Source organism: Anas platyrhynchos, chromosome 3 (assembly GCF_047663525.1).
Source record: "Anas platyrhynchos isolate ZD024472 breed Pekin duck chromosome 3, IASCAAS_PekinDuck_T2T, whole genome shotgun sequence".
NCBI classification, from domain to species: Eukaryota; Metazoa; Chordata; class Aves; order Anseriformes; family Anatidae; genus Anas; species Anas platyrhynchos.
The window spans coordinates 92,904,557-92,923,201 of record NC_092589.1 but is presented as its reverse complement, the minus strand read 5'-3'; the positions used below and the strand labels follow the sequence as shown (position 1 = coordinate 92,923,201).

At 38.0% G+C, this 18,645-nt stretch overlaps 1 protein-coding gene across 1 annotated transcript in view; it reads right to left on the bottom strand.

Annotated features, from left to right (window-relative positions):
* EYS (eyes shut homolog) overlaps nt 1-18,645 on the bottom strand; it is a 530,119-nt gene that overhangs the window by 282,953 nt on the left and 228,521 nt on the right. Inside the window, exons 13-14 of the mRNA XM_072035108.1 lie at nt 4,063-4,253; nt 2,284-2,375 (exon numbers count right to left, since the gene is read on the bottom strand). Coding sequence (XP_071891209.1) covers nt 2,284-2,375; nt 4,063-4,253 — 283 coding nt within the window. The remainder of the gene's footprint in view (nt 1-2,283; nt 2,376-4,062; nt 4,254-18,645) is intronic.

Genomic DNA, 18,645 nt, shown 5'->3' with positions numbered 1-18,645 from the left:
CAAAGAAGATCCCACACTGTGCACATACACTGTTACAGTAATCAGTAACTCCTACATTCCCATCCTGGCTTTGCCAACTTCCCACGTAGCGTTATTCAGAACTTAACTTTCTTATCTCACTGTAAGTCAATTTTGTGATGACTAAATAATGTTTGCAAAGCTCTAGGCAGCTGTTGAATAAGCTACTGCAATTTTCCACCAAAGTTATTTTAAGTTTTACTATGCCTTATTATACCACAGTTGATTAAATCTAATGTTAAAGTAATAAAACAAATAACACACGTTCCAAGAATGACCATATTAGCTATAATTGTCAACAATACATTTTTTTTAGTAGAAAGAAGCAGTGGATATTATACTTATCAGTTCAGAATATGCATTTGCTTAACTCGAGCACATGTGAAGACACACTAGATTAAAACAAGATGAAGCAACTTCTAACCAAATCCTTCTGACATCTGCAACATTAAGTTTTCAAACTCTAAAACAATTTCCAAAACCATTTCCAGTCCATTAGAGGGGGCTGAGTGATTAACAACTACTCAGTACATATTCTAAATCCCATTAATGTTACACATTCCCTCTTTTTTAACATGACAGATCGGTTCAGCTCATCTTACCTGAGCTGTCTTTTAATATTCACCATTCACTGCTTCCTTCTCGGCTCAAAAGAAACACTGGAAATAAAAATGGGGCTGTTTTTCTCTCCAGCTATTGGCATGGACTGGTTTGAAGATTCAAGTTCTTTTCTGCTCAACGGAGTTTGTATTGGCTTTACGTTGCAAGGTTTTGGTAGTGGGGGGCTACAGTGGTGGCCTCTGTGAGAAGAATCCAGAAGCTGCCCCATGTCAGATAAGGGCCAATTAAGACCCACTGTTGGCCAGAGCCGAGCCAATAAGCGATGTTGTTTCTGTCTCTGGGAGAGCAGACTTAAGAAAAGGGAAAAAACCTGCTGTGCAACTGCAGCTGGGAGAGAGGAGTGAGAAGCAGCCCTGCAGTCAGTGCAGCAGGAGGGCAGGAGGTGCTCTAGGCACGCAGCAGCAGTTCCCCTGCGGCCTGTGGAGAGGCCCCTGGTGGAGCAGGCTGTCCCCCTGCAGCCCATGGGTCCCACACGGAGCAGATCTCCACGCTGCAGCCCGTGGAGGAGCCCCCGGTGGAGCAGGTGGATGTGGCCTGGAGGAGGCTGCAGCCCATGGAGAGCCCCCGCAGGAGAAGGCCCCAGGCCGGAGCTGCAGCCCGTGGAGAGGAGCCCACGCAGGAGCAGGGGGTCTGGGGGGAGCTGCCACCCACCCGTGGGGGACCCGTGCTGGAGCAGTTTGCTCCTGGGGGATGGATCCCATGGGACGGAGCCATGTGGGAGCAGTTTTTGAGAGCTGCTGCCTGTGGGCAGCCCCTGCAGGCTCAGTTTGGGAAGGATGGCATCCCGTGGGAGGGACCCCACATGGAACAGGGGCAGGGAGTGACCATGAAGGAGTGGTGGAAACAAAGTGTCAGGGACTGATTGCAGACATCATTCACCATTCCCCTGTGCTGCTCAGGGGGAGGAGGTGGAAAAAGGTGGATAAAGGTGGATAGGGGAAGGTGCTTTTAATTTGTTTTCTTTGTTTCTCACTTTTCTAGCTCGTTAGTAATAGGCAATAAATTTATCCAATCTCCCTGTGCTGAGTCTGTTTTGCCCAAGATGATAATTGTTGAGTGATCTCCCTGTCTTTATCTCAACCCTTGAGCCCTTTTCATTGTATTTTCTCCCCCTTTCCCTTTGAAGACGAAAAGTGAGAGAAGGGTTGCAGTGGATGTCAGTTGCCCCACAACGTAAAGCCACCACAGATTTGAACAAAAAAAAATCCATAAAGTAGGTGCATTTACATCATGGTAGTTAATTCAGCCCTGAGTTTCAAGGATTACCATATCATTTTTTTTTCTATTAGTCACATTTCGCTGTCAGGAATTGAGCTTTTTCCTGGACTAGGTTTGGGCCTACTGCACAATATCTTCCCTGCCTGAATGCTCGTGCTTTTATGCTACATGATAGAGAGGAAAATAAATGTATTCCCTTTAAGCACATTGCTAATCTGGTAAGCACTGTCCAACTGTACTATAGTTTGAAGCACTCTTTCCAAGGATATGTCGTATTCTAGGCTGCCGTAGCATGATTTCATTGCACATATTCAGGTATCACTTACAGCTAATGAGATATAGTGCCATTAGAATGAACTAACTGTCCAACCTAGATGATCTTTGAGGTAATTATAAACACAGACAACAGTAAAGTGTAACACTTACCTAATTTGCACTTTATACCAGTGTCCATCATCCACTCTAGCTGTAGTTGTGATGTTTTTGACTTCTGCTGCTTCATCACATAGAAACTGGTACTACAGAATGGGAAAAATGATTTTCTTACATTATTCCTAATAATTAAACAGCTACTGGCTTAGAAACTTAAAAAGAATGAATGGTTGCATAAAAACCTGAGGGATGTCATGCATATCAAGAAAAACTAATGTTTCATTAAAGATCTGGATCAGGAAATCTATCATAGCAGAAATATACAAGCACACATAAATGTTTCCTAGCCTGCATGAAAATGCTTTTATCATTGTGTATTTTGCAATCAGATTGTATTATTATTGTAGACCTGATTTGCAAAAAAGTTGACCATCTGCAACCCAGATGAAATTAACATTGGCCATGGGTGAATTTTACTTACCATTTTATGGCCTCCTTACACTTCCAAACACGTAATGTAGCATGCAAGCCTGAGCATTTAGGAACACCATTTAATTTCCTATACTAATGTGAACAAGCACTTGATTTCATGGTTTGTCTACTTGTAATTGTAGCTTGATTGTGAGCTTAGAACCATTTGTTCATTGGGCTTTAAATCTACATTTAATTGACCGGTTTTGTGAATGATTAAGTGAATTCAATTAGTTTTAACATGGCACACTGGGATCTCTGAATAGATTTTTGTCAGTTAAAGTACTTTCATATTTTATGGTGTTTATGATATGTTAGAAAAATATTTTTCTGCATCATTACTTTACCATGAATACAAGTAAGATGGACTTAAAGCCATCAACGTTTTCTAAACCTTGCCCTGCCCCAACTAATCTTGCTTGTTCTGGATAAAGATAGTCACAATAAAACACAGTAAATTACAATATAACAAAATAAAGAAAAAAGTTATTTTGATTTCTTTCCTTATTACCTGCAATTTACATACCTTTTTTAAAATGATCGTGTTCTTTACAACATGAAGCAAATACACTGTTCCTAACAGTCATTTCACTATCCTTGTAAAAGAATATAATTACAGCCCAACTTTTGGAAATTTATAATAAGAAAAAAGATCCATTAAGAGAAAAGTAACTTCTCTTTTAATATCTTCTTAAAGCTCTTCACAAATAAAAGTTCTATTTCTTTCTCAGAAAAGGTAAAGATTTACTGGAATATACATTTCATTCCTTAATGTCTATAAACAAATGTATTTCTATTTAGTTGTCCACAACAGCCAAGCAAATCCTGTGGAATTATGAATTAACATGACAGACCAAGTAAAAAGTTTCTACTCAGACACAAGTGGTGAGAAAGTTAGTCTCTCCCCTTACACAGTAAATTTTCCTATGCAAAATTCACTCAGTTCCACAGCTTATTCCCTTAAAAAAAAATTCAATGAACTTGCACATGAGCAGGTTCAGTAAGCTTAGGCTTTGTATGTAAGATAAAATAACCAGAAGAAATCTGTTTTTTATTTTGGTCTTTCAGTGTGTACATTTTCTATGAGACATTGCAGTTATAATCACTATTCAGTTGTATTCAAGCACCACCTCTTGTAAGACATACTAATCCTGTCAGACATGATTTTGTCCTACCACATGACAAGTTTGACAATTATTTTCCTTAAAACACTAATGAATCTCAAAAACTTCTATAGCACGTATGATCTTCTATAGTAGGAAACAGAATGAAATATATATATTAAAATATATATATTAAAAATTTGTTATAGATCCTAGATTTTACTTCCATCTCCTTCAGCAGAATATTTTGATGCCTTACCTGTAAGGTGCCATGTCTGATGAAAAGCTGAATTAAAAACTGTCCTATTGTTTCTGGGCTCTGTTCAATATACAGGAGGAGTCCATGAGGATCATGGGTCTTAAATTCCAAGTGGATGAAGTTTAGCATGTTGAAATGCAAGCCTTGAAATTCCAGGTAAGAATCACCATAATAGCGAGCATAACTAAAATCTGTAAATGGAATTTTGAGAGATATAATAAAAGGCTACAAAGACATTTTTCCTCTTTACTCACTGCATTCTTATCCTGCTAATGGTAGTGAAGATAAAGGCTACTCTTTTACATCTGTCAAGCAGATAGATATGAATCTGAAAAACTGTATTACTTTTCTTCTTTCAAAGACTAATGCTGACAATTTTTAAAACTGGACATAAAGTTTTATATTAACCAGGCAACAAGGATCAGTGCCTGAAAGGAAAGGCTCTGAAGCTGATGGCACTCGGAACATATCTGCCAGCACAGAAATATCTTTTCAACGGACTCTTTGGTTCCTGCATAAGCTAAGAGAAGTTATTCACAGTTTTTGATGCAAAATTGAAGGAGTTTGAAAGCCTTTGCACATGGTATTTTGCACATGGTATTTTGCACATGGTATTTTCTTTCTTTCTCTTACTTTTTCTTCCTTCCTATTTATTTTTTGTTTCCCTTCCCCTTTCACAGTCTGTGTTTTCACAAGAACAGGGTATTCAACATGCACATATGCACCTGTACACATGTGCACAAATATACACATACATGCACTTAGCTTTTTTACTTGCCAATATTTACAATGAACCTCAGATCACTACATTTATCGGCTCATAAGGAATTAAAAAATGCATCCTCTTCCACACATGACTCAAAAGAAGTTTAGTTGTTTAGTAGTTTTCTTTTAATACAACTATAATATTTTGATTTAGCACAAGCAGAAATATGCTATAGTCTCACTTGAAGAATCACACAACATACAATTACTTGCTTGATCAACTTTATGAGTCTGTTACAAATTTAAAGATGTATAAACAATTCGCCAATTTTGTTAAAAATCAGTGCAACAATATGAACCTAGATACAATGCATAGCATGTAATAAGCGAATGATTCTATTTTACTTGGCTCACATTTCACTGCATATTCTGTAGAGTGATTTTGAGTATCTTTAAAGGTAACAAATCCCATTTCTGTTTTCCAAAACAAAATTTCAGTTTGTTTGGATACTGAGTCCAATAGCAAATACGTTATGTGTAAATTCTGAACATCAGTGCTGCTAGAATAAATTACAAACTACCAATATTGCCCTCTTGTATATCACTATAAATATATGTTTTTTTCTTTTCATGACTTTTCAGAAAGCTATTTACAAATTTGAGTTCAGAGACACTGAACCAAGTTGTCAAATCTGTAGTAAAATCCTGACCAAAGCTGTTAAAGAAAGATGTGAAAAAGAAATGGGAACAAACCAGTACTATATGTACACATATAATACACAGTAAAAGAAACAAAAAATGTCAAGTAGCACCAGTCAATGACCAGTGATGAAAAAGATGACTTCATAAATTTAAATGTATATGATCTTTAAATTTCTGTTTTGAAATATCAGCCTATATCTGTAAATTTCAGAAAACTCAATTTAAAAAAAAAAAAAAGAAGAAACTGCACAAAAAAACACCCTCCATTTTATAAACAGAACAAATCCTCTAAAAATTGCAGACACAGCTTTAGAGGATTACTTTCAATCCCCACCCATTATTTGCGTGCCTTCCTGAACTGTAAATCTTCCCCTCTTTCCATTTGCCCTAAATGCCCCTGCACATGGCTTTGCTCCTCCCATAGAACCACTCATTTGTCCACATATTTCTGATATATTGATATCTAACCACATCTTTTTCTTGACTTCACTTAGGAGACCAGCTTGGCTGAAGGACAGCAAAGTTGCAGGGAGCATCTCTTTCCTGCAGTCCTCATTCCTTAACTTTTTTTTTTTTTTCGGTGTGTATGCAGTGTTCAGCAAAGCAGGTCAAAATTATGTCTCTTCTCTGATGTTCTGCTGATGCAAGGCATCTGATCACCTAGAAAGCTCTACAGGGAAGTAAAATCTGTATATTATGGGGAGAATAAAAAAAGACAGGGAGAAAGCAAAGCCATTTATTTCCTCATGGTTCCTGAAGCTATATCACAGCTCTGGTAACTGAGGTCATAACTGGATCATCTACTAAATTCCAAGAAGGACTGAATAAACAAGAGCTAGTGGTGTCTACCTTTAGCTTTGTATGAATAATTATAATAGGTACACAGAGCACTGCAGAAGAAAAAAAAAAAAAAAAAAGCTTTATTCTCCCTGACATCCACATCCTTTTGTCTTCCTATGGCCACAAATGACACTGCCTTGTAAAGCAATACACTCCATTGTTCGGTGTATTTAGGGCCAGTTTGGCTTCTTATGGGAAATATATTTATGGTGCAAACCAGAAAGCTTTTTAAAGGAAGCAGTTCAGTAGTTAAATTGCTGAAACAGTGCTCTATGTCCATAAATATGGAAAGAGTTAATGAGAGAAAGCACTGAAAACTATTTAGCAGGCTACAGTTTTTTTTTTTTTTTTAACCAATAAAAATGTGCTACTTGAATCACAAATGGCTTCATACCTTCACACAATAGCTATTAAAAAAACACCCCTGTGGTTTTACCTATAAGGATTCCTACATTATTTGTAACAATACACAATCTCTTTTCATAGAACATAAGCTTTGCTTATAATCCTCCCACTATACTTAAATGCAGCTTTTTCATTTGACCTCCAGAGCTGGCTTCCTAGATTGTTATTTGTCCTAAAGCAGAGTGCTCATCACCCAACCCTTTCAAAGAAAAAAAAAAAAAAAAAAAAAGAAAGAAATTGAAATTGCATTTTATTTTAACTCCGAATGTCTAACATTTGCTTTCCTAAGAAACAGGAAAGCCCTTTGGCCTACAAAATCTTTTCGGTTGTAGCTTGTTCCCCTGTGTACGTACAGCTCTCCACTTTTTTATCTTTACTTGAATTCACATTAAAATCAGAATGCTAAAAGGTTTCAGACCTAACCATAACAGCAAGCATCTACACAGACAGTTCTGCAAGCCAGTTGACTGACGATCTTCATTAATTCTTGCCAGTAGCTACTGGATTTCCTCACTTCCAGTGAGCTTTGGAAGCCTAAGCTTCAGAATAGAAAGCTTCAAATTTAACACCTGAGTTAGACAAGTGAAGATACTGTTTTTTTAAAGGCAGGCAGAAATAATCAAAGATTGTAATATGCTCATTAGCCTATCCTATTTTATGGTGGGGCTTCAGTGTCTGGATATTTCTGATGTCTAATGCATACTCTGCAGCTTGCATGGGTTCAGTCACAGAAGGATTCCTGTTAACATCTTCCTTTTTACTGCTTTTCTGTTTTGTTATGTTCCACCTTAGGATAAAACAATCTCATTTAAGCTATCATTTCCTCCCCTTTCATGGTCACATCTTCTGTATCACTTACTATTCTTTGAATTAGAAATACCTTATAACATTCAAAGAAAAGGCATTAGCACCAGTGGGAAGGACTCTCATGAAAAATATGAACAATTAATTTCCTACTTGCAATTTTTTTTTTTTTGATGAAGAACAAAAAGAAGGAAAGAAGCAAGCAAGATAAACAGCAGAATTGCAACCCTGGATTCAGAAGAATATATTTTAGTCTCGCTGAAGATCTGTCTGGCAGAATCCCATCAGAAACTGCCCTTGAGGGCAAAGAGGCTCAGGAGAGCTGACTAATCCTCCTCAGAGCACAAGAAAGGAAACACACAGAGCTGGAAGCAGAGACAGACTGCTTGGAAGGAATATGAGACCAGGAATATGGGGAGTCAGGAAAAACAAGGCTCGATTTGAAACTAGCAAAGGATGTGAAGGGCAACAAGAAAGGCTTCTGTAAGTATGTCCATAGCAAAACAAAGGCTGTGTGGGCCCACTGTGTCAGTCGGACATGGTGAAAAACAGTAGGAAAAAGGTTGAGGTGCTCAGTTTGCCCTAGTTTTCATTGCTGAGGCTTGTCCCCCTGTCTCCCAGGTCCCTCCCAGCAGTTTGCAGAGTAAAGCAGTACCCACAACTGAAGATGAAAGTTAGACCTGACATAATCCACTTGGACATGGCCAGGTCTGTGGTATGCAATGGCATATGTTCACAGGTGTTGTAGGAGCTGACTGATGTCACTGCAAGGTGGTTCTTTGCCATCTTTGAGAGCTCGTGGCAGTCAGTGGAGACTCTTGATGACTGGAAGAAGGCAGACATCACACTTGTCTTGGAGAAGGACGATTCAGAGAACTGTAGGCCAGTCAGCCTCACCACACTCCCTGGAGAGGTTATGGAGCAAACACTTTTAGAAGCCATTTCCTAACATGTGAAAGACAAGCAGGTGACTGGGAGCAGCCACCATGGGTTTACTAAGGCCAAATCACCCCTGGTCAACCTCATTGCTTGCTACGATGAGAGGAATAAATCCCTTAAAGACATTTTTCCTGCCAAGGGACTGAAAGTGTACCAGTACCGCACTGCAAGAAAGTGCCATTATACGTGAGGTAGAAGTTGCTAGCTGTAGTGAGAATCAATATCCTGTAAACTGTGGCAAAATAAATTGATTTGCAGGATATTATAGATTGGCTTGCATATCATGAAACTGATAACAAAAAGATTGCCAGCACTGTAAAGCATGATGAATTTAACTCAACAAAATATGCTGGTATAGGACAGACACCTCAACCACTGACACTTCAGATGAGGTACAAACACTGCAAAGAATTGCAGATGGTAAGTCAGGTAAAACACCACTATATTTCATTAGCCCTCCCTGCCATTTCCTTCTCCTATGAGTACTCCTACACAGCATTCTTTTAATTTACAAGAACACCTACAGAATGCTTAAGTTCAACAAATGTTTTTTTTTTTTTTTTTGGAACATATTCTTGGGGAAATTAGTGATGGCAATAATTTTGCAATGACCTTGAAAGTAATTATTTCATTTTTAAGTTTTAAATATGCCCTCAGTCCTATAATTAGAATGGCAGAAGAAAAACTCAGCTAAAATACTTTGCTATGAAACTCTATCTCTGGGTTTATTTCTTCACTTTCTAACAAACATTGAAAATACATGAAAAAAATTATATTTTATTGGTGTTAAATTATCTTGAAGTTGAAAATTGAAAAAAGGAAGGGGGAGGTTTTTAGAACTGGTCTCTCTTAGTGGATAAAGCCACCTAGCATGACTTCCATTTCTAACTGAAATTTATGTCTTCAATAATTTATTTTTTATTTTTATATTGTACCTTATTTTATTAATTATACTTTATACAATATGGTGTCCCTGCCCAGGGCAAGAGGGTTGGAACTAGATGATCTTTAAAGGTCCTTTCCAACCTAAAGCATTCTATCATTTTATGATTATTATTCTGCACCCTTGTGAAGATTTTCAAACAATGACTCCAACTACTGTCAATTATAGTTAAATATTTTATCAAAACTACAGTGTACCCAAGCTTTGCACTTAATACTTTTAAATAATTTCAATTCAGTACTTGTAAATAATTTCAAACATTAAACTGCTGTTATCAGTTCCTTCATTCTCTCATTTTACTCTGCAATTATGCTTGTAGCTAGATCACATGTGATAATGGGAACTCAGTTTTTCTGGAAGCATACTACCTTCTCTTTACTAACTGGTATGTGCAGTTTTAATGATGTGCCTTGATGGCATTTCAACCACTGCCGAAGGTTTCCACACCCAAAAAAGCTTCACAAGAGGAAAAACAAGTGCTGTGGTATTTATGATGAAGATGAGAAGCCTTTGGGGAATGCTTCAGGGTGACATGACAGCAGCCTTTCAATACCTACAAGGAGGTCATGGAGGAGACAAGAGTCAGGCTCTTTATAGATGTGAATGGCAGGAGGGCAAGAGACACTGCTCTTAAATGGAAACAGGCAACTTACCACAGCAGAGACATGCTTGCTGTCATAACTGTAAAGAATTCATGCTTCCCTACTTTTGTGAACTCTGACAGAATGTAAAAACAGGGTGAATGGATAAAATTTTTGTTATGCATTTCTTCTATCTCTTTTAGAGCCTCCTGTCTCAGGTAGGCTATGCAAGTAGCAGTGTTTTCAGTTTACTCTTCGTATGCTGAACATTTATCAGCTTTCATTTTCTTAACATTTCTACATTTTATCTCCAAACACTACATTTCTTTGAGGTTTTGTATTTAATGAGCCATGTTAATCACTCTCTTCTACATTCTAAGATGGGGTTAATCATTCCTGTGAATCCTGGAGGACAGCCACAGCAAAATTCATAAGCCACAGCAAAATTCATAAGCTTTATTATTATTATTTTCCTTAAATACAATAACTTACTCTATATTTGCAAAGAGTACTTTAAAGGTTTTAGTTTATTTTCAAATGAGTCTCATATTCTTCCAAATATTTTGTCTTTTCAGCTGAAATACCTTAAAGACAGAAGAGAGAAATGATTCCCAAACAAAATTTCTGTTTCCAGATGCAATGCTATTTCACTGTGATGTGCCTCACCTTTGGTTCCAGATAGCATACCCACAGCTACAGTGAACCTATGTTTTATTCTGTCAGAGAAGTCCGTGCTGCATGACTAGCAGAGAATTATAGTTATGTTTTTCTCTCAAAGTTGAAATGCTCTCTAATGTGGCGTGCTAGACAACAATGAAATGTGGTTAACATCCAGAACTGTTGCCAGTGCAGCCCATAAGCAGCTTTCAAGCAAAGAAAAACAACAGTTATGAATAAACCTTCTTTACTGTTCCTTTGTCATGCTTACACAGAGCTACAGATATGAGTAGACTGCAAAATTCTTCTGAAAGGGAAACATGGCTCTTTTAGAGCTCCTGTAATTTATAGTGTCTATACTTCTAGTCTCAACGTGCATAAACACATATGTGTAAGTCAGCTGCCTTAAACATATGGAAATTCAGATCCTAAAAACCATGAAGTTCCTTCCCTTTTCCTGCAGTTATCGTATAGCCTTCCTTTTCTCATGCATGCATCATTCATACCTGTGTCCATAGCTCGATCCTTAACTCCTTCGGGTTGAAAAGTCAGTCTGTGACTCACACAAAAAAACGTACCTCTGTCAGCTGTTTGCAGTGAGATCTGCATTTACCCTTCCTGTATACCCCTTAAAAGGGAACAATTGGCTGCATTTGCTATTATTTTTAGTTCTCCTCCTTTCTGTTCAAGAGTTAAAAAGGACAGTTGGAAACAAACAACAAAAAATCTATACATACAAGGTTTTTTTACACAATACATTTTTAAATGATTTTTCTGTAATAAAAGCGAAATCTCAATGAGTATGGGTCACATGAAATACAACTGTAAAATGCATAAAACACATGCTTTCCTAAATCCCTTGTGAAGGAGGAAAAAAGTTTCCTTTAAGCAATTCTGAATTTTTAACATAAAAGAAAATCGACTGAGCACCGGCAAATAGTTCTGTATTTGTCCCTTTTGGATGACTCACGTGGATTCATAAAAGAGGTTGTGAAGAGCAGATGCCTATGAACAGGACTATATACTATGGGACTATATGGTATGTGCTAGTGAAAGGTTTGTGTTCTAACCATATTTCAAAAGTGTAACTTTAATGAGTCTCTTTCAAAATAAATAGAAATCAGACGTACTTTTTTTTTTTCTTTTTTTCCATCAGTATAACAGTTTGGAGAGCACTCGTGTCTTTATTCTTGTTGACTTCAAAGAATTCCTGAATTACTTTGAAATTATTTTAGGATGATATTCATGAAAGACACTCAATGCCTACAGTGAACCTCCCAATTTCCATTGATTTCCATTCCAATTGTATTGATGCCTACATTCTGACAGTCAAACTGAAAGCTATTTTCAGATGTCAGTCTCTACACTTCCAATTCAACTTTTTTTCCAGAATCACCTAGAGCAGGTAAATTATGGCTATGAACTGCATTGCCAGAACAATTATAACTACACTGTGTTTCTGGAAAAACTGGTTTGCAATTTGTGCAGATAATATATATGTTTATTTCAATACTTAAAACTCAATATTTATGCTCTTACAAGGTGAGTTACCCTATGTTTATGTGAGGTAACGTACTTCTACTGCTGTTACTTGCCTCTGAGCAATGCTTTAATTGCCAGTTTTACCTACTCACTGTCAGATGCCAAATTTCCTCTGCTTCTTTTGCACTCAATCATCTATCAGGGCCCGGTATAGTATCTTTTCCTGGGTTTAGAAAACCCTTGCTAGGGTTCTGTGCCAAAGCATCTTTTAATATATTCCACTGCTGTTTAAATTTGACTGATAGAAATGTTTTCTTTAAATCAAGACTACTAAAGATTGCTATATAAAACATCAACTTGCCCAATGCACTCAAAAATCCCCACTGATTTCTTGTTTGCATTTACCACTGAGAGGGGCATATTAAATGCTTCTCCTGCTACTGTCACTGATAAATCACTGATAAATGAATTCCACCAATAATTCAACCAGAAAATGCAAATGTACTACTATATAATAGGAAAAAAAATCCAATATTAAAAAAAAAAAAGAAAAAAAAGAAAAAAGATCAGGATAAGATATATGTAATACAGCTTATCTGAATTCAAGGTTTACAAGAATGAGAACATAATAAAAACTGAGGCATTTATTCTGTGGGATTCTAATACTAAAAGCACTGAAAATGTCTACAGATGAAGATGAGCATGAAAATCACGGATGTTTCAACCACCTGCTTTAATTTTGGACTCTGCTCACTCTCACTCATTCTTTGAAGAAGTATTTTTCTACTTACAATAAATACACAACTTATTTTCTGGAAAAAAAAAAAAAAACAGTTTATACATGCAGCAAGAGCTGTGAATGTTTATATATATTGGAGTGCATTATCTGATAGTGTCTTTTTTTTTTTCATAATTGTGAACATAAAGCAGTTAATAAACTAGTTGATTATTGTGCATTTAAAAGTAATCATTTCCTTACACGTGTTCACATATATATTGACTGCCAAGAGTTGAGAAGATGGTGAGTCCTGGCCACTCCCTGAACTCAGGGACAGGAGGGGCAGGTTCTTCTAATAGTGAGCCATTTAAATTAGGTAAGGCACATGGAATGCAATTAGTGCAGGAATTTAATTTTATTATTAAAGTATAAATAGTTTCTTAAAAGGGATTCTGTGTTATGCTCAAACATGGATTTTGACATTAAATACACTGCAGGTCTAGATCTACTAATTGTTAGCTTAGTGAGAGGAACTGAGGCTTTTATTCCTGCTGTCTGGCAGTCTTTCCCTGTAAGAGATTTTTCAGCCTGTTGGCTAGCTCAACAACACGCAGGTAATGGAGAGAGCTGTTATGTTTTAGTGCAATCAGGATTCAGTGAAGGTATAAAAACACATATATATATATAAAATCAGGAATAACTCAGCTGTGTGTGCTTCTATTTCCACTAAAGCCCGTGTTGTTTCTTTCCTTTTAGATGTACCATAAAGGACAGAGAGAGGATCAAGTATTATAGTAGAAATCAGGAGCAGCTCTTACCTTGAGGATAATAGGGCTGGCTCTCAGCAGAACTTCACAAGCCCTGGTAAAACCTTTCCCTCCTGCCCCCCCTAGCACAAAGCACAGGCAGCTGGCGTGCAGCCACCACCAAGCCCAGAGCTAGTGCTCCCGTGTCGATAATCCCCACAGCCAGAAGGCATCAGAGCCACCACCGGGCAAGAAACAGGTGTATCTATAGGAAACCAAGCTTCTTTATTTCTCCTACTCATAAACCAACTTGCTCTTTTCAGTCTCTTACAACTAGATTTTGAACAAACAGAATCGAACTAACTTTAACATTTTATCACCAATTTAAAGAATTACAACCAATATCAGTGGTCACAAAAACAAATAAACCAACTGTGAAGGAGCTGTGTGGACTGTCCGAATATGGGTGTTGCACGAAAGTGGTGTGACATTCTGTATTTATGCATTTACTTGAGAACGCATGCATGGTATAGCAGAACAATAACTCTCTATGAATAATTTCTTCTTCTCTCAGATGCAGATATTCATGGATCCAGTAGTTTGACTTGGCATTTCAGCTTGAATTTGGTTAACACCACACTGGTATGGGGGAAGTGATATTCTTGAGAAAAGTATTCTCAAGAGTGTGCTTCTTCCCATGGAAGGTTATTCAAGAAATTATCCTGGAGTCCTACAATTAAAACTATGTTCATCCTGGAAAACATCCTTCGCAGTCACAGATTAAATCCTCTGGCAAGATGGCACTGTGAGGCTTGCACAGTAGCTATGTTAACTCCTCATAATTTACATTAATTACTTTCACCTGTTAATGGTAGACACCTCACTAAGCAGACAGCTAAGTCTTATGTGCTCTGTATTTATAACTAAAAGCACTGTATTTATTGCAATTGCAACACTGCACAAGCCCCTGTATGCCCCATGTGGTTAGCCAGTGTTGTAATTAAATTGGTCAAATACACCTCTATCTTCAGCGTGCCTTGTCTGGGTCACTGCTATGTGTGCCACCTCTCAAAATGGTGCCAAAACTTACTGGGCAAGAACATCAGCAGCAGAATCTGTCTTTATTTTGGACACAGGGATCTGAAAGCAGTAGCAGCTGAAGCTGCACCTTTAGACACAGATATTAGTCACAGTAGTGCCCTACCAAGCTGTCTTTTACAAGTAAGGCTGATGCTATTGATCCTAAGCCACAGTGCTCTGAAATAATTCACCTCACCTGGTGAAGATGTGACTGCCTCTACTAAAATCTTACATATCGTATTGAGTTTAGTCTGCCTGTATTTCTCTGCTTTCCTTTCGCCCAAAACACTCTGCAGTGCAAATATGTGGCTGTCTTACAAAAGAAATACTAAAGCACTCAATTGAAAATGTGGTGAGCCTGATTCCGACTTCCCTCATCAACCTATGTCAAGTAGCAGAAGCCCGCAGGCTGTCTGGTGTGCTGGGATGTGTTTTATCCCCACTTAACTTGTGAATTCTAATGAAGACCTGCATGCATGCAAAACATCGACAAAAATCACTTGGCGAGTGTTAAAAGCATTCTTTCATCATTCACAGTATTAACTTCCTCAGTGATGTCCAATAGTGGAGGTATAAGATAGATGAACACAACATCACATTTTCTGTTTCATTTTCTAAGTCACCATGGTCCAGGGTCTGCTAATGTAACAAGCACTAACGAAACAAATGCTGTCATGAATATTTAAGAATATAAGTAAGGAATGAATCATTAATAACACTACAGACCAATGTCACACCACATAAAACTCAGTGAATGTTTTGAAGGTCACACAAATGGAACTCTGATTAAAACCAGGATCAGGAAATTTGGTGGATATCATTTATGACACATAACCTATTAGAGAAAACCAAAATTCAAAACATAAAATATATGATTCATAAATTATATAGCCAAAGGGGTCCCAGATCTCCCCTCTTGCTTGGTATGCAATCTAGTCACTTGCAACATGTAAGTACAAAATTCTTACTTGATAGCCTTTTAATATGGCAACTGGCAGCTCAAAGGATGTGGAAGATGCAAACTGATAGTGCTGTTTGGGTAATTTATTTCAAAATATACATTTAATGCAATTTCTTTGCTGAAAAATTTAAATTCTGAGCTGGAGTCATAGATTAAGCACTGTAGAATAATTTCCCATGTAGAAGAACTCATGGTGCAAAAGGAAGACTTCACAGGAATTTTCTGCTGCAAAGATTTCACATGAATCATGAAGATTAAAGTGTGCAGAGACATGACATCTTCCAAAATAACTACGTGTATCAAATTTGTCTGTGGTAATGAAGAAGCTAATTCATGTGGCTTCTGAGTAAATGTATTTGTTAATATTATGCTTGACTTTAGTGCCCTCGGTGTAAGTGCAGGTTGGAATCTGAAGAAACTATATTGTGGTTATAGAGAGTTTCTGAACAAGTATTTGGGAAAATTTTCCCACTTTTGATCATAATATAAACAGAAAGACAGCAGCAAACCTAACTGAGAGGACGTGGCTGAATGAGATTAAGTGGCTTAAAAAACATTAGCTAGACGTGAGATACAATATTTGATTATGTTACAAAGATATGCATTTATATGGGAAAATTTTCCAATAGAAAAAAAGATCTAAGGACAACAACAATAGCTGAAAATATTGGTCACATTTAGAACAGATCGAAGAATACGTATGGAGCAAAGAAGATGCTGGTGGAAGATAAAACAACCGTATCCATATACGTATGCCAGGTAAACCAGGAAGATATTGTGATTCACATAAGCACACAACAGTGAGGAAAAGACAGGAAAGGATCCCAGCTAGTAAAAGAGAGAGTAGAGAGGAGAAACTAGGAATGAGATGCAATACCAGCAAAGTCGCTAATGCAAGATTATCTGCGATCAGATGAAAGCTTATGTAAAGTGTTTACACCATCCGGCAATCTGCAACAGCAGGAGCACTGACTTAGTATGTAAAGGTCCTTGCCAGCCTTCTGATTCTGTTTGCACTGAAGTATAGTGAGATAAGCAGGGATAGATTTGGATTTCACGTTACAAAACAGCAGTAGCTCTCCTCACATTGATGAAAAGCAGTTGACTATTCCACAAGTACAAGGGCAAATCATAATCAGCTTTCACTTATTCACCAATTCACTTACAATGCAAATCTACTCAGGTCCTCTGTAACTTTAACAAAATAATCTCTTTCAACTACGAGTTTATCAGCTGTATTGGTTCTGGCTGGGATAGCCAGGAAGAACCTGCAGCCAGCATAGGAAGACACTGCAGAACCAACAACAGGGCACCTTCGTAAGGAACCGGCAAGTGCAGCAATGACTCGAGCTAAGCTGGTGCTGACATCCAAAAATCCTGCTCCACTTGTCCTGAGTGAACGCTTTGACAGATGAAGCCTAAATCATCAACAGTTCCTACGGACATTTTGGGAGATGCTTATAGAATGGAAAGACGTACCTCTCTCTATATATACATGTATATGGTAAAGGACAGGTAACAGTGGTGACTGCGATACCAATATACTGAAGTATGTGGGACCAGGGTGTGACACAAATGTTACAGAATAAGGGGTGAAGGTTGTACTGGGTCTGGCTGGGATAAAGTTAACTTTCCCTGCAGCAGCCCGTGCAGTGCCATGCTCTGCACTGGCAGCTAGAACAGCACCGCTATCACACCAGTGTTGTGTCTATTGCTGCACAATACTGGCACCACATCAGGACTCCCTGCAAACCCCCAAGAGCCAGCAGGATGGGGGTGGGCAAGGGATGGGGACCCAAACAAACCAAAGGGATATTGCATGCCATGTGGTGTCACACTCAGCAATAAAAGGTGGGAAAGGGGAAGGAAAGGGAGGGCTCTCATTATGAAGATATCTGTCCTCCCAAATGACCACTAGGCCTATTGAGGCCTGCTTCCTGGGACGTGCCAAATATCACTCATTGATGGGAATTAGAAAGTAACTTTTCTCTCTGTGCTTCCACATGGCCTTTTCTCATTTTTTTTTTCTTCTTCCTCTTCTGTTTCCCTTTAATGAAATTCTCCATTTCTCAACACATGTGACTTTTTTTCCTCTTTCCAGCATATTTTCTTCTCCCCATGACTTCTTTTGAGGAGGGGGAGTGAGAGAGCCATTGTGGTGGACTTCAGCTACCCAGCGGGGTAAAGCCATCACATCAGCAAACTGCCTATGGATTTGAAAGGTTGTTCTCCTCAAAAATGTTGCCACAGCACCAAATGGCAGAGAGAGAGAAAAAGAAAATGAACATTTATGTTTGAGTCATACCAAAGGACAGCAGGGGTTGAGAATGTAATGTTAGCGTCAATTAAAGGTATTACTTGCCCAGTGGCTGGGTTATCTAACTTATTCATACAAAAGATGGAAAGTAGCTCAGTACCACACTGTCTTCCCGTTTAACCAATGGATAGGAATGCCCAGCAGGAAGCTCACTCCCATGACAAGACAGGTTTCTAAAAGAATGGGAAGTAAACACTGCAAATTCTTCTGCAGATACTAAATGGCCATCTAATACGAGTCTCTTATACACTGGAGAATTCGTAATACCTGTATGGAAGGTGTGTTGCCCATGAAGACAGGTGGAGTATGGAGTTTTTTGTTTGGTTTTACAAACCTCCATGCATCCAAGCAGCAGGGCCACTACAATTGCCAGCCTCCTTTAAGAAGAGGCACTTAGTGTGGTGAGTCTGAATGGACCAGATGCTTATAATTTCAAGTCATGTACTTCCTAATATGCCAGCCCACTTTCAAGAAAAATCTAGGATATCAGTAAGCTGGTTACAGGGGAATCGTTTCAGCTTTATCCTTATTCCTTAGAAGTCACTTCCATCTATATCACTTTCCATTTATGATTGTTTATATTACTGTTTAAACTATATGATATTTAGTAGATAAACCAGTATATTTTCTACATCTTGTGCATATTTAAAAACAGACGGTGTATTTATCTTCTAACAAAAAATAATCTTTGTAAACAGGGTAA